Source organism: Scleropages formosus, chromosome 16 (genome assembly GCF_900964775.1).
Source record: "Scleropages formosus chromosome 16, fSclFor1.1, whole genome shotgun sequence".
Taxonomy (NCBI): domain Eukaryota; kingdom Metazoa; phylum Chordata; class Actinopteri; order Osteoglossiformes; family Osteoglossidae; genus Scleropages; species Scleropages formosus.
Window position 1 is genome coordinate 188,053 of NC_041821.1, and position 15,712 is coordinate 203,764.

At 40.7% G+C, this 15,712-nt stretch overlaps 1 protein-coding gene across 7 annotated transcripts; it reads left to right on the forward strand.

Annotated features, from left to right (window-relative positions):
* The first annotated feature begins 2,901 nt into the window (after window positions 1–2,901).
* LOC108934729 (mucin-2-like) lies at window positions 2,902–14,973 on the forward strand. Of its 7 annotated transcripts, none has more exons than XM_029258840.1 (10): window positions 2,902–2,934; window positions 3,179–3,261; window positions 7,830–7,891; window positions 8,195–10,508; window positions 11,695–11,794; window positions 11,973–12,145; window positions 12,632–12,753; window positions 13,258–13,361; window positions 13,968–14,134; window positions 14,278–14,973. In XM_029258840.1, the coding sequence occupies exons 1-5, from the start codon at window positions 2,914–2,916 to the stop codon at window positions 11,747–11,749; spliced, it is 2,535 nt and encodes an 844-aa protein (XP_029114673.1). In that variant the 5' UTR covers window positions 2,902–2,913; the 3' UTR covers window positions 11,750–11,794; window positions 11,973–12,145; window positions 12,632–12,753; window positions 13,258–13,361; window positions 13,968–14,134; window positions 14,278–14,973. The 7 variants fall into 7 exon arrangements, with proteins under 7 accessions (XP_029114673.1, XP_029114672.1, XP_029114676.1 ...); XM_029258839.1 differs by having other exon boundaries at window positions 11,976–12,145; XM_029258843.1 differs by having other exon boundaries at window positions 8,213–10,508; window positions 11,976–12,145.
* Window positions 14,974–15,712: the final 739 nt, after the last annotated feature.

Genomic DNA, 15,712 nt, shown 5'->3' on the forward strand with positions numbered 1-15,712 from the left:
AGACAGAGCCAGCTTTCCTGATGAGCTTATTGAGTCTATTGGCATCTGTTGCCTTCATCCTGCTGCCCCAGCACGCTACAGTGTAGAAGATAACACTGGCCACCACTGAGTGATAGAATATCTGCAGCATGGTTCTGCAGACACTGGAAGACCTAAGTTTCCTGAGAAAGTACAAGCAGCTAAAACCTCAGTGTTTTTAGTCCAGTCCATCTTATTATCTATGTGAACACCCAGATACCTGTAGTCCTCAGCAATGTCCACCTCTGTTCCCCGGATGCTAACGGGATTCGGACAGGTCTTTTGCTTCCTAAAATCTACCACCAACTCCTTGGTCTTTGTTATGTTGAGTTGCAGGTGATTTAATTTGCACCACTCCACAAAACTATCCACCATGCTCCCAGACTCAGCCTCCTGTCCCCTCCATCCTGGAGGAGCCACTACTCCTCCACATCGAGAGGAGCCAGTTGAGCTGGTTGAGCAGCTGATAAGGATGCCCCCTGGGCGCCTACCTTTGGAGGTATACCAGGCACGGCCAACTGGGACGAGGCCCCGAGGTTGGCCCAGGACCCGCTGGAGGGATTATATCTCACAGTTGACCTGGGAATTGCTGGGGATCCCCTAGGCTGAGCTGGAGGAAGTTGCAGGGGACAGGGGTGGCTGAGCTTCTCTGCTCTCCCTTTTGACACTGCGACCCTACCTAGGACAAGCGGGAAAGAAAATAGATGGTGTATATATCTATATCTATATCTATATATATATATATATATATATATATACACATACAGATCAGCCAAAACATTAAAACCACTTGCCTGATATTGTTTTGGTCCCTCTCTAGCCATTAAAATAGCTCTGACTCATTGAGGCATGGACTCCTCAAGACTTCTGAAGGTGTCCTGTGGTATCTGGGACCAAGATGTTAGCAGCAGATTCTGTAAGTTGTTAGGTAGGGCCTCCATGGATCAGGTTTGTTTTTCCAGCACATCCCACAGATGCTGGATTGCATTGAGATCTGGGGAATTTGGAGGCTAAGTCAACACCTTGAACTCTTTGCCATATTTCTCAAACCATTCCTGAACAATTTTTGCAGTGTGGCAGGGCACATAATCCTGCTGAAAGAGGCCACTGCCATGAGGGAACACCGCTGCCATGAAGGTGTGTATGTGCTCTGCATCAACATTGTAGATGAATGTTAACTTGATGTCCCAGTTCACACAGCACAGCCAACAAGAATTTTTCTGTCCAACAAAATAACCAAGTCTTTAACATATCCTGTACGCTTGTTTATACCACTGGTAGGAAAGATTGTGTCAAGAGTTTCAGCATCACCACCCACCACAAGTACCTCTGTTTTACTGGCATTTCGAAATAAAAAAAAAAAAAATTACTCATCCATAATTTTATATTGTTAAAGCAGTTTGCTAAAGACACAATATGTGATGGGTCACCAGGCTTAAACAAAAATATAGTTGTGTATTGCTGTGTATATAGTAGCAGTGAAGCTATTTCTCCAGCACCACATAAAGAGAGGTCACATTGAACAACACACATCTTCAGTTTAAGCCTGACTCTTTCTCTCATTGCCTTTCAAAGCACATTATTTATGCTTAATCTTAAATCTGTTAAACTCACAGTCTATTAGAGCCTGAAATCAGGGAAGCACAGCAGTTTACAGGTGTCTGCAGGTGTCTGGATGTGTGACTCACAAATGTCCTTTGATATAATTATATTGAGAAAAATAAAGTGGAAATCTACTCTGTGAGCTGGGAGTTGGCAGGCAGAATTGTATATGTTACACTCCTGTTTTTATCCATTCCGAGACTTTTGTCACAGACAGGGAAGGGAGGCAGGAGGTAGGTTGTTTGGACCCAGGCGTGGGTGAGGTCATCCCGGATCCAACAAACCCCCAGAGTCAGGCGAAATCAGTGGTCAGGGACAGGTGTCGGTTGATTGGGGTGCAAACGCCTTTTTGGGGACAAGACAGGACTCAGAACAAGGGAACGCAAGCAGAGGTCAAAAGCCAGGTAAACACAGGAACGAGGAACAGGGTACAAGGTATGAAACGCTGAATTCACAAGCCGGAGAGTTGCAAGATTCTACAACCTTGTGCTGGGACGGCCCTGCCTTTATCCCTGGCCTTGTTGGTTGTCATCAGGTACGGCTGCTTGATTTGTGGGCGTGACAACTTTCTTCTCAGTTAAATACACAAACACACACACTTTACAGCAGCATAAAAGAGCATGGACAGAGACCTATTTATCTATCACTTCTCTTTGGATGGATAACTTTTAAGAGCATTGCTTTTGTGGAAAGGGGGAGTGCAGTGGCACAGTGGGTTGGACCGGGTCCTGCTCTCCGGTGGGTCTGGGGTTCGAGTTCTGCTTGGGGTGCCTTGCGATGGACTGGTGTCCTCTCCTGGGTGTGTCCCCTCCCCCTCCAGCTTTATGACCTGTGTTGCCGGGTTAGGATCTGGCTCCCAGCGACCCTGTATGGGACAAGTGGTTTCAGATGGTGTGTATGTATTTTTGTGGAATACTTGGAAGCAAAGACTAATAAAGAAAAAACTTTATTGCAGTTTATGAGATCCTACTGTTATTTGCACAGTATTGTGCATGTTACTTGTTTGTACGTAGTATTTGTCTGGTATTATTAACTAAATAAAACAAATGTTGAAAAAATTATTATTTTTTTATTTTAAAAGGGATTGTATTGAACAATATGTTTTTGATGTAATTAAAACTTTAACTCATATCATTCTTTTTTGGTTTATTTTCATCATTTCTATAAAGCCATTATTTTAATTAATTGACCAAAAGGATTAGCTATGTCTGTACCCCATATTAAAAGTGCTATAGCCAGAAAACTGCTTTTCCACGCTGCAGCAATTTCTGGGAAGAAACAAGTTTCTCTTTCATGGCAGTGCATGTGAGAAAGGTGTGGTGAGATTCATCGAAGAAATAGACTTGTAACAGCAGGTTCATTTCTGAAATGTGCCTTGTTATGCATTTTTTTTATAACAGTATGAGCCCTGTCTGATTAGTCAACAGAGAAAAGTGTATTTTGTTGTATAATTTGCATATGCAGTGTGTCTAATTTTGTAGTATTTAAAGTCTTATGAAGCTAACAAGCACAGTAATAACTATATATATGTAACTTTTCAATGTTTGACTCTTGTTAGGGTCTTCCTCACACTGGCCACTGTCACATGCAGTACCCGGTCACCCAGGTGTGGAGGGGCTTGCACACCTGCATGTTGCAAACGTGAGTAGAAGTTGCTGAGCTCATCTCGGTGGGAGGCATCACTCTCACAGGTCTGTGGTGGTGGCTTGTAGTCTGCAATGGTCTCAGTACCTCTCCATGAGTGCCGTGTGTCCCTGTTATCCATGGAGTGGTTGTTGATTTTCTGTACATACTGTAACACAGAAAACATAGAAAAAGTAACAAATAACATTAATTGGAACCCTCAGGTAATATGTAAGCAAAAATTACAGTATTAAAATGTTTAAACAATGGAGCTGTTTCTTAGAAAAAACAAGTGCAGGAGACAACTTCTTTCATCCACAATAAACAGATATGTGGTATTCATCATTGTTATTTACCATGCCTCCCACTGGCATGGCTTTATTAATGTTAACTTCCCATTAATTTTGTATTTAGAGCATACACAGTAACACCCATAACATAAATAACACTCTTACAAGTGGTGGCTATCGAGGAAAATGTAACTTAGATGTAATTTACATGGTAGGGTACAAATATATTTTTATATTTAATAATTGCAATTGTAAATGTAAAATATATAAGACATATACCGGTATGTAAATAGGTACTGGTGTCCTTTGAACTGTAGTTCATATTAATAATATGGGGTCCAAATGACACTTGCCAGAGTACTTTCTCAGACTGATGCATGAATATGTAGTGGTTTATTTAATGAATTGTTACCAAGTTTTATGTAATCTGGAAAAAAAAAATGGAAGCAAAGTGGAAATAGTGGCAGCTTTCTTCAGAAATTATGTTTTCCCTTAGAAAGCTTGAAATAGAACACGGAGAATTTTACTCGTGGATCTCTCTATAGACTATGGTTTTTCTGAAATTTATGTAATATAGTGTAAATGGGAAAGTGAGCGATTTCACAAACATTTGTTGTGCTTCGGATCAAACTGGTTTAGCAAGACCAAGACAGTCAAGGTTTTGAGGTGTTTTGAGGTAACTTTTAAATACTTATGCTTTAAGAATTTTGAATAATATAAGCTTGTCTGAGGATCTAGCAAAGCATCATTATAATGATTGTAAAAGACAGTTTTCCAACCTGTGGGACACTGTCACCAAACAATAGGTCCCAAATACACAATGTAGCTGATAGGTTAACCGGTGATGATGCGTCATCAGCTTTTGATGAGGACAGGAATGCATCAGCTACTCCCAAGTGCATCCCTCAAAAACATTCTGCTCGAAAGACGTTACTGTGTTTACATATCTGCCTTGAAAAACTTACTCAAAGCACTGTGGTATATGACACCAGAAGGCTTGTACGAGATGTTAATGCATCTTGCAGAAGGCATGAGGCCCATGTTTCCACATGAAGATCTCCAAGATGAATACACTACTGTCTCACACCCCTTATTCCCTGCCCCCTGCCCCCCAGCTCTGTTAACATTACAGCTGTGCTAGAGCACAACTCTTGGTATGATCAGATAGGACAAATACTGCGACATGGTGATCAGGCCAGGACCACTGTCTGCTCCAGAGGAGAGGTGACGGAAATCGCAGCTCACAGTTGAGGAGCACCAGTGTGCGTAGGCAGGAGGGGCAGGGAAACAAAAGGAAAGAGCATCAGGAGCATCATGCTCAAAGAACTGCATGGCTTTATTAACGTCAAATGCTCACGTCAAGGTCACATTCCTCAGTTAGGGCGTATAACAGTGCAGGTAGTACAAGGGGGCCCCACCTAATCAAACGGGTAGGGTTAGGGTGAGATTAAAAACCTTCTCATGCACTCAAAACACAATAGATCGTTACTACAGCTCCGGTGAAAGGTACTAAACTAGCTCAGGAGACACTGTGGATAGCAGTCAGTACATCAGAACTTGAAAACTCCTGGAGATCCACAAACTAATCACAGTGTTTTACCAAAACAGAAGGATCATCATTTGACCACAAAAAAAAAAAAGGAAAAATCTAAAAGAGGTGAGTGTTTTTCTTGAACTGAGAAAAAGAGGTAGGGGGTGCGGTGGCGCAGTGGCACAGTGGGTTGGACCACAGTCCTGCTCTCCGGTAGGTCTGGGATTTGAGTCCCACTTGGGGTACCTTGCGACGGATTGGCGTCCCGTCCTGGGTGTGTCCCCTCCCCCTCCGGCCTTACGCCCTGTGTTACCGGGTAGGCTCCGGTTCCCCGTGACCCCCTATGGGACAAGCGGTTCTGAAAATGTGTGTGTGTGTGTGTGTGTGTGTGTGTGTGAGAAAAATAGTAAAATAATGTATCGTTTAACTCATTTACATTTAAAAAAATTGACATGATAGAAAAAATCGTGATATTGTTTCAGTGATCACTGTGCTTCTGAGCCTTTTTTTAGTCTAAGAGTCTGATTTCATAATAGCGTCATGTCCGATGTAGACAAATGCATATACTAGCTTTTCCGTATCTTGAAGAGAAAGTAATGACCATTAAACAACAATCCTCATGTGCAGGATACTCAACCTGGACAAATAAGTAAAATGAATATTAAAGGGCAGGTTCTGGGTGAAAATGATATGATATAATTCTCATTCTGTAAAGGTACATTAAAAAAAAAAGTTTTGTTTTTTTTTCATTTACGACAGTTATGAGTTTCAGTTAGTTTTAATGCATCTATTTTGTTCATCTCATGAACATAGTTGTAAGTAGCACAGTGGTGGAGCAGGTAGCACTGCATTCCTGCAGTATCTCAAAAACAGAATTTAGAGGATTACCAAGACTGTATTGCAACTCCCAAAATGATAACTGTCATTTAAAGCAGTAATTAAAACAAGAGAAACAGGCACCTTGTGCCACCTTGAGAGAGTCAATGACAAGGGCTCATGACAAAATTATTGTAATAACCCTAACCCTTACTGGAGTTTGGGTGAGAAAATGGTTTTATTGTAAATGGCTGAATTGTGGGGGTGCGGTGGAGTGGTGGGTTTGACTAGTGCCTGCTGTGTGGCGAGTCTGGGGTTTTGGTTCTGCTTGGGGTGCCTTCTGGTGGACTGGTGTCCTGTCCAGGGTGTGTCCTCTCCCCCTTTGGCCTTGTGCTGTGGTGCCGGGTAGGCTCTGACTCACAGTGACCCCGCTTGGGACAAGTGGTTGTAGACATTGGTTGGTTGGTTGTTGTGGGGACTTACAGGGAATGTAAGGCGGTGAGTTTGTTACCCAGTGAAGGGGAGAGGAAAGCCTGAGGAGTGCTAAGTAGACTGGGAAGGCTGATTGGAGATGCAGGTCCTTGAGAAAAAGGGGTTGTAAGGAAGAAGCACTGGCACAGTCACGAGGGTTGCGAGAAAGGGGGGGGGTTTATTCAAAGTTGTGTGGGTCAACAGACAGGGGAAAGGGAGGGAAACGGGGGCACAGGGAACTGGTAGGTCGTGGGGGCACTTGGAAGGGGGGGTTGCGTTTGGGGTCGGGGTCGTGTAATGATTCGCCGATGTCTTGGGGTCGTCTCCCGCATCGGCTCTCCTTCTCACTGGCCGGGCCGAAGAAAGAAATAAGGGCATTGATTGTTGCCCCCCCCCCTTCAAACTACACCGGTCTTTGGCCTGAGAGCATTATTTCCATGTATTAGCGCCTATACCTCTCACTGTGTGTAGATGTTCAAAGAAATGTTCGTAATGAACACTGTTTGTGCATCCTTCTTCGCCCCATCTGAACCCAGAGTGCAGCGCATTACATTGCACTTGACATATTTCTCCTGTTGGATACATTGATCAGTAGCCTGTGTAGAATAATTAATTACCAGTTTTAGAGTTACTGTCACAAATATTAGATAGCATTGATGGGTAACTGAACAATGAAGTTAGCTACTGGAATCAAGGGTTTGTGTTGTCAGTTGGATTAGCATTATTACTGAGAAATGCAGAACGTTTATTTCAGTCCAAAGACAATAGTTCAGTAGGCTTTCATTTCTGCTGTAATTTACAGCATTAATTGAACATTTTGTATGAGAAAACTATGGCAATTATCTGACCACCTTTGTTGGCACAGGAGCCGTTTGGTGTATGTAGACTTTGCACTAGCATATTGCCTGTACTGAGAGTTCTGATAGCCCTAAATTTCAAACATTGACGTGACATTCTTAGTTTCAAGGACAGTTGGATAGTGTGCCCATAGCCTCTGAAATGCCTTGGACAGTCCATATGACATCTGCAATCATTAGGATCAGTTAAACTGTGGTCATACTACAAGCCACAATATTTTCCTTAAACTTTCTTAATTTGTGATTTTGCTGAAATGTCTCAATTTTTCTTTCACCGAGTGATTCTCAAAGTGCACATGAAATGGTTTATTACTTTATGCAACTAATCTGTGCTAGTTACTAAAAATCATAATAATAATGCCATTTATAGCCATGGTCAGGGCCATTGTAAAAGTGTAAAATGATCTATCTGTGATCTGGGTGGCTCTTTCTTCACGGAAAGTGTCACATTAGTGTCACATTTTTGGGAAACATGGTGAAAGACACAAAACTGACCACAATAGTAATGGAAAGATACTTTTCTAAATGCCAAGCCACATTACTGAGTAGTGCAGACTAATTAGTCCGTGGTCCCAAACACTGAAGATGTAATAAAATTAAAACAAAATCTTTACCTTTCAGGTGGGGAGAACGACTTGCAAACATGGATAAGATTTCAATAGTTGCCCTGTTTTTTTTTACAGGTAAGGATATATGCACACACACACACACACATATATACAACTATATAGAAGTAGCAAAATAACATAATGTACCACTGACTTATTAAATACAAACAATCTTGTACTGAATAAAAAAAAAATCATATAGAAGTAATAATAGCAAAAATAGTACATTAAAAAGCCATTGTTAAATTATCCTGCTTGTGTTCTACCGTAAATTTAAACAGCAAAACTTGCCAAAGAGTGACTTTAGTAATTTGGTTGAAACTGATTGTTCCGGAATAAAACTAAGAATTAAACATGAAATCTCTGACACTCTCACAGCTACAATTCCTCCTCTAGCATCAACAATTAATGCTCAAGTTGAAAACAAGGCATTTCTTTCAACCACATCAATTACAACTGAAACAGCTACAAAAACCACTACTATGGTACCATGGACCACGACAAAGGAATTCGCAACTGCGACCATGGCCAATAAAGCCCACATGAAGCGCTTCAGCCTAAACAGCGATGAATGCCACGATCACAACCACCGACACCATCGACGCCACCGACACTGCAGACCTACCACGCGACCTGCAAAAATGACAAGTCTCAGTTCAACAACAACATCCGTCAATGCAATGCTGAGTTCTGGAGTACAGCTTACCTCAACTACTGCACAATGGAGCACATTACTCACTGCTACAAGTTATGTGACCACACCATCATCTAGTAGTCCTGCTACTACTGCAAAAACAACCACTACAACACCAGTTCCAGCAGCGGCAAAATCCATCACTACACCTCTTGCTCCTACAGCTGCAGACTTCACCACTTCACCTCCTGCTCATATAGTGGCACAGTCCACAATTACACCACCAGCTCCTACAGAGGAAAAATCCACAACTACACATCCTGTTCTTACAGTGACACAGTCCAAAACTACACTTCCAGTTTCTACAACCACAGATTCCATCACTGAACCTCATGCAACAACTGCACAATCCCCTGCTACAACTCCTGCTCCTGCAGCCGCAGACTCCATAACTGAACTTCCTGCAACAGCTGGACAATCCACAGCTACACCTCCTGCTCCTACAGTAACACAATCCAAAACTACTCCAAGAGCAACACAATCGACTGCTGCACCACCACCTTTTATACCTGCACAATCCAACACTACACCAACTTCTACAGTAGCTCAGTCAACAAATATACACCCTGATCCTAGAGTAACACAACCCACAGCTACACCTTCTGCTACTACAACTGCACACTCTATCACTACACCACAATCTCCAACAATGGAACAATTCACAACTATGCCAGCAGCTCCTACAATGGCACAATCCATGACTTCGCCTGCAAACCTGACAGTGGCACAATCCAACGCCACTCCAACTCCCACAGTAACAAAATCCACCACCACACCACCACCTCCTGTAGCCATATCTCCTACAACAACTGTACAATCAACATCCACACCAAAAGTTCCAATAGCAACACAATCCACAACGACACCATCTGTTCCTACAGCCACACAATCCATCAATACAGTACCAGCTCCTACAGTGACAATATCCACCACTACACCTCCTTTGCCTAAAGAACAACAATCCACAACTACACTACCAGCTCCTACAGCCACAGACTCTATTACTGAACCTCCTGTAACAACTGCACCATCCACAACTACACCTCTTGCTCCTACAGTGTCACACTCCACTGCTACACCCCTTGCTCCCACAGCCACAGACTTCACCACTACACCACCAGCTTCTACAGTGGCACAATCCACCGCTACACAACCAGTTACTACAGTGGTACAATCCACCAGTACACCTGCTGCGCCTATGATGACACAGTCCTCAACTACATCTCCTGCTCTTAAATTGGCACAATCCACCACTAAACCTTCTGATCCTATAATGGCACAGTCCTCAACTACATCTTTTGCAACAACTGCACAATTCACCACTAAACCACCAGTTCCTACAGTTGAACAATCCACAAAAACAGCGATTTATCCTACAGTGGCACAACCCACCACTAACCTTTCTGCTCCTACAGTAGCACAGTCCACAACTACACCTCTTTCTCTTACAGTCACACACTCCAGCACTACATCTCTTGCAAGAACCGCATATTCAACCAGCACACCTGCTGCTCCTATAGTGGCACAGTCCACGTTACCTTCTTATTCTACATTGGCACAATCCACCTCTACTCTTCCTGCAACATTTGCACAACTCACCACTACACCACCAGCTCCTACAGGAATAAAGTCCACAACTACACCTCTTTTGTCTGCAGTGGGACAGTCCACCTCTACACCTCCTTCAACAATTACACAATCCACAGCAACACTTCTTGCTCCTACAGCAACACAATGCACCGCTACACCTCCTTCTCCTATCGCAGCACAATCCATCACTACACCTGCTCCTACAGCCACAGACTCCATCTGTACGCCTCCTATGACAATTGCGCCATACAGTACTACAACTGCCACCACTTTGACCATCACAGACATAAGCAGAACCATTTCTTCTACACCAAGTACTCCAGAATCTGTGGTTAAAGGCACTGCAACAAATCTGCCAGCTGTCCCTGTAGTTCCAGTTCCTACAACATCAGCAGGATTTCATACCATGTATGTATTGTTTTATAATCTACAATTATACAACTCTATGTCAAAGAAATATTAGAAAGTATGAATTGTTTATACAATCCATATACTGTAGTCTTTTGACCTTCAGTCGCTGTCTCTGCTTGCATGTTTCTGAGACTCAGTGCTGTTAATACAACTAGTTTAAAAAGTAAATTGAAACAGATAATTTAGCAAAATGAAGTTAACCATCGAACATTGCAATTTGACAGAACCCATTCACTAATTCCCTATATTTCTGTGAATTCATTGCCTGTCTTGTTTTCTCCATTATAGATTTATTCATCATAGTCTCAGTTTCAAATCCTGATGTGGTTTTTCTTTGGTTTATTTATAATTCTGCAGAGGATCGGCAAAAGTATATATCCGTCTGCTGTTAGACACCATAACATAAATCAACATACAGAAAGAGAAGTGCTCAGCGCAGGCACGCTCTTGGATCCACAAATCACAGCTTTGGACAGTTCAGAAATACAATGGAACATAACCTGTGAAAGTGAGTTTTACGAAGCTGTGCACGCAGTCATATTTATTCTTCCGGTATTGGACAGGAACTGGCCTCAAAGGTAGTATATTCAAATATTACTTAGCAAAAGTGCTCCAGTAAAAAAAAACCATCTGAATAAATGGGAAAATAATACGAAGTATGTTTTTAAACTGAAAATTACGCTACATGTTCTCAAACTGCTTCTGGAGATTTTTTATTTTTTTTCTAGTGGACGAAAACAGTTTTATGCTAGAATCAGCGGTACGTTCGGCATCATTGCAGCCGTCCCTTTGACGCACGGTAGCAACTCTTTCAACTTTTAATTGATATTGAACCAACCGGCTGAGTTACGTAACTCTTTCCGAGATGTTAAAAATCTTTCATATTGACTGCTGGGAACAGGGTGTTGTTACTCACTACGTGTTTCAATTTTATTTTTGCACACTAGACTTTTAAAGGAAATTTGTTTTCTCCAGGGTTATCGAATTTCAGTCGTTTTTTCCTTGTTCTTTTCTTTTTCATATCATGAATAATTTCTTTCTTTTATATGATTTTCTCCTTTGCTTACTGGCGTTGTCATTGAATTTAGTTACATTTTCATATTTCCAATTAGAATTAAGGAAACCCCCTAAGGGACGAGCGGTTCTGAAAATGTGTGTGTGTGTGTGTGTGTGTTATCTTTAGGTCTGGATATTACTGTTCCAGCCACAGCCACATTCACAATCCCAACCACAGTTAGTCTGACTTCAGCAACTTCTCCAGTTGCAACAGGGTCTCAGACCACGTATGTACTGTATTATTTTTACAGTCCTTACTTTCATAGTGTAGCTCTTTGGTAATTTGACAGATACCATTCACATTCTAACAACCTGAATAATCCACTTTCTCAGACACTGTTTTCTGCAGGTTTTCTGAGAGTCTTTTCTTTTTTTTCAATAAGGTTGACATATTTTTTTTTGCAGCAGCAGCAGCAGCAGCAGCATTGGGTCAGTGAATATCATCATCCGTCTGGTGCTTGCTACCAGAATGCCAGCACCCACTGAAAGTGAGGTGCTCAGTGCAACAAAATTTATATTAATCCCAAAACTCAGATCCTTGGACCGTCCACAGATGCTGCAGAATGTTACTTATGAAGGTGTGTTTCCCACTGCTGAATGTTTCCTCTCATCTTTTCTATTTCTACATTTTTTCCAAGGCTTTCTACAAAACATGTGCATGCATTCCTCACATAGCAGGAGTAATTGGTTTGCAAAATCACCCCCTGATGCAAATTGCTTTTGTGATTATGGAAACACTGTGCCAAAACACATTCAGTTTGTCTAATTTCACATTTTTTTGAAGCACAGAATAGCTGTACCTAGAATTAAGTCTGAGGCTGGGCATCCCCTGGCCTGAGATTTTTCATTTTTTGGCTGATGAATATTTGTGATATTAACAAATAACAGGACGAGTATCTGTGTCTTTCTATTTGCACATCAGATACAGTCCCCCATTCGTTCTTTCATTGAAAAGAATAAATGTACCTATGGTATTTGTGCAAAAATTCATAGCAAACAGATATTACTGTTCTCAAACAGTTTTCTAATTAAGGTTGTGTCATTTTTTTCCCATTTTGTTATAGAGCTATCAAACAACTCCTTTGCTCTCAAATTTGTCTTCTCAATCAACAACGTCACTATCTCTCAGAATGACCAACTCCTGAATGACACTTATAACCAGATCCAGGACTCAGTGAATTTTCTGGTGAGGTCACCAATCATTGTTGAGGAAAAAGAAGCCACACTGAACTGAATAAACTGGCAGTTGAGCATTTGTCTGTCCCTAATATAAGAATGCCGTAGTTTTCAGAGACTTCATGGAATTATAATTTCTTTATTTTAGCTTAATCTGTCCTCTTTTTTCCTTCTTGTTTGATATACAAACCCCAGCTGAACAAAATTCTGAACAATGCAACAGCGACTCCTGTTGTCTTTCCACCCGCAAATTTTACATAAGTCGTGATTTCCGAGTGACTAGCTAAGTGCAAAGTGTAAAAAAAAAAAAATTAAGCCTCTTACACATTTATAGTAAACTAGGAACATTGTCTTTCCACGGGCAAATTTCACGTAAGTCAACGACGACTAGACTGAATTCTGCATAAAATCAAATAAAAAAATTCATAATGAAGAGAAAGGTTGAATTTGCTCAGTTGTTTTTTTTTTTTCAAATAATACTGAGTCAATATCAGGTTGTTTATTTCTGTTTTAGTTTGATCGCGGAAAACCAGATTCAAGCAGCTGTGAAGTACATCTTCAAAGAAGGAGACATCAGTAGCCCGAGCCCCTTCCTTTCTGAAATCCTGAGAATCAGTGGTATGTTCGCCATCACTACATCTCTCCTTTCATATACAGTAGTAACTTACAGTTTTAATATTTGCTAAAGCAGCCAAGGGTCAAGTAACTTCACTTATTGATACAACAGCCATTCCCTGCTTGGGATTTCAGTGTTTATCAATGTGATTCCAATGTTTACCAAGGTCTTAAAATTTTTTCTAATGTTCACATACAGTATGTTCTCAATATTGTACCAACTCGCATTACTGAAAAGTGTCTTAAGCCAAAAAATACAACCAATAAACAAATGTTCATTGTGAATAATAGGAATGTAAAATAGTTGTGTAAATGCAGTGGATACTATCCAGGATTATAAAGGGGTGAGTGCCTGATGGGGAGTAAGGCTGGTTTGAGGTGCAGTTCCTCGAGGCAAATAGGTTTTCTGAGATTAAGAGCATCATTTTCTTGTGTACTGGTTGATACCTTTTCTTGTGTGTTGCTGTTCCAATTAGCGCTCGACATGAACGATGTCCATATGCCTTTCTTTATGCTATCGGCACACAAAGTCAGTTGGACATGACAGATTGATTTTCCCACTGATGGGCATTGTTTTCATGAAATTGTGAATTAATGTTGCACTTTCAGGTCTGGGAGCAAATACAATGAACTTCACACCCACTCCTACCCTTCTGCTCACCATCCCTGTGGACAAAATCACCACTCCAGGAAGTCATTTCCCAGGCTGGGCCTTAGCCATCATCATTCCTTGTGGTATCGCTATCATTCTCTTCCCTGTCTGGATTCTGCTGTGTGTAAGTATTCTCAAGTGTGGAAAGAAAGAAAGAAAGAAAGAAAGAAAGAAAAAGAAAGAAAGAAAGAAAGAAAAAGAATATTTGTGTTCTGATTGGTTGTTTTCATTGACTGACATCCCTCTTTTCCAACCCCTGTATTGCAGTGCTTGCTGTGTGGCTGCTGCGCTGCCATTAAGAGGTGCCAAAGAAACTCCTGCAACATTCAGTACAGAATCCATGACAACTTTTTCTGAGGAGATCAGAATCACTGTGGGCAAAAATGGAAGTAACCTTGACAACACGATTGCATTCAGTGTATGATTTCTTCCGTGCAAAAAAGTAACTGCAATCTGAATAAAGCATAAATCTAATAATTTAATTTAATTTCATTTAATCGACAGTTGTCCAATAACATGATGTCAGAAGTCATACTCCTACAGGGGTTCTTATTAAACTTCATTCTTCCAGCTGACTGAAATTCATAAAACTGTTTCCTTCATCTTTCAAAGTTATATTCCAACATGTAGAAAGATATTTACTAGAAAATTTCAATCATATTTTAATGCCCGCACCGGAATTTTTTTTTTTTTTTTCCAAATGGAACTCTTACTTTGTTACCTTCTTCTGAGTATCTATTCAGCTGGAATCTGTAGGCTATTCTGTGGGAAATTTCAATCACACACCATAAGCATTATTTTGTTTAATATGTTGTATAATTGTGTATGCATATTATACCTATTTATTTATTCCTTGTTAAATAAAAACATGTCTTGTTAACTGATGTATGTGTTTGGATTGCAAATGTGTACTAAGATTATATGCCAAATGTGAAAATCTGAATTAAACACTTTTTTTCAATGCTTCTGACTTCCATCAAGTTGACTTCCAGCAAGACTTTGTTCCATTCTGCTTTTAATTCAGGAATTTTGTGAAATATTTTTACAGGATTTATCTAACATTTAGAGAAGATATGGGACAAAATTTCTGTAGTGCAGAGCAATGCAAACTGTATGATCATTTTTATTCAGTGTCTTTTAATATTTTTTCATGAAATTTGAGATTTGATGCTCAGATAGAATCTGAAAATAAATTTTTAATGTATGTGTACAGGAGGGTTTTCTTCAAATCATTTTATGTAACTTATTTTTTGTTAAAAATAATTTCTTTACTGGTTGGGCAGCACAGTGGCACAGCAAGTAGCGCTTCTGTCTCAGAGCCCCTGGGTGATGTGAGAGGACATGGGTTCGATCCCTGCTCAGTCTGTGTGGCATTTGTATGTTCTTCCCATGTTTAAGTGGGTTTCTTCTGGGTGCTCTGGTTTCCTCCCACAGTCCAAAGACATGCTGTTCAGATTCATCCATAATGTGTGAGTGACAGAGAGAATCTGTGTTCCACTGATGTATAGGTGAGTGACCCAGTGTAAGTAGTGTATCTAGCAGTGTAAGTCACCTTGGTGAATAAGGTGTGTGGGCTGATAACACTGCATACAGTTCATTGGAAATTTCATTGGACAAAAGCATCTGATAAATGTTTTGTGTAATTATTTTATAATAATTATGGTTATTATTGATGTCACTACACTGTAATTTTAATCTTACT

Coding starts and splice junctions, on each gene's coding strand:
- LOC108934729 (XM_029258840.1), top strand. CDS start 2,914: ATGGCAGTGCATGTGAGAAAG. Junction 2,935..3,178: donor TGGCAGTGCATGTGAGAAAG/GTGTGGTGAGAT, acceptor GACTCTTGTTAG/GGTCTTCCTCACACTGGCCA. Junction 3,262..7,829: donor CACACCTGCATGTTGCAAAC/GTGAGTAGAAGT, acceptor TTTACCTTTCAG/GTGGGGAGAACGACTTGCAA.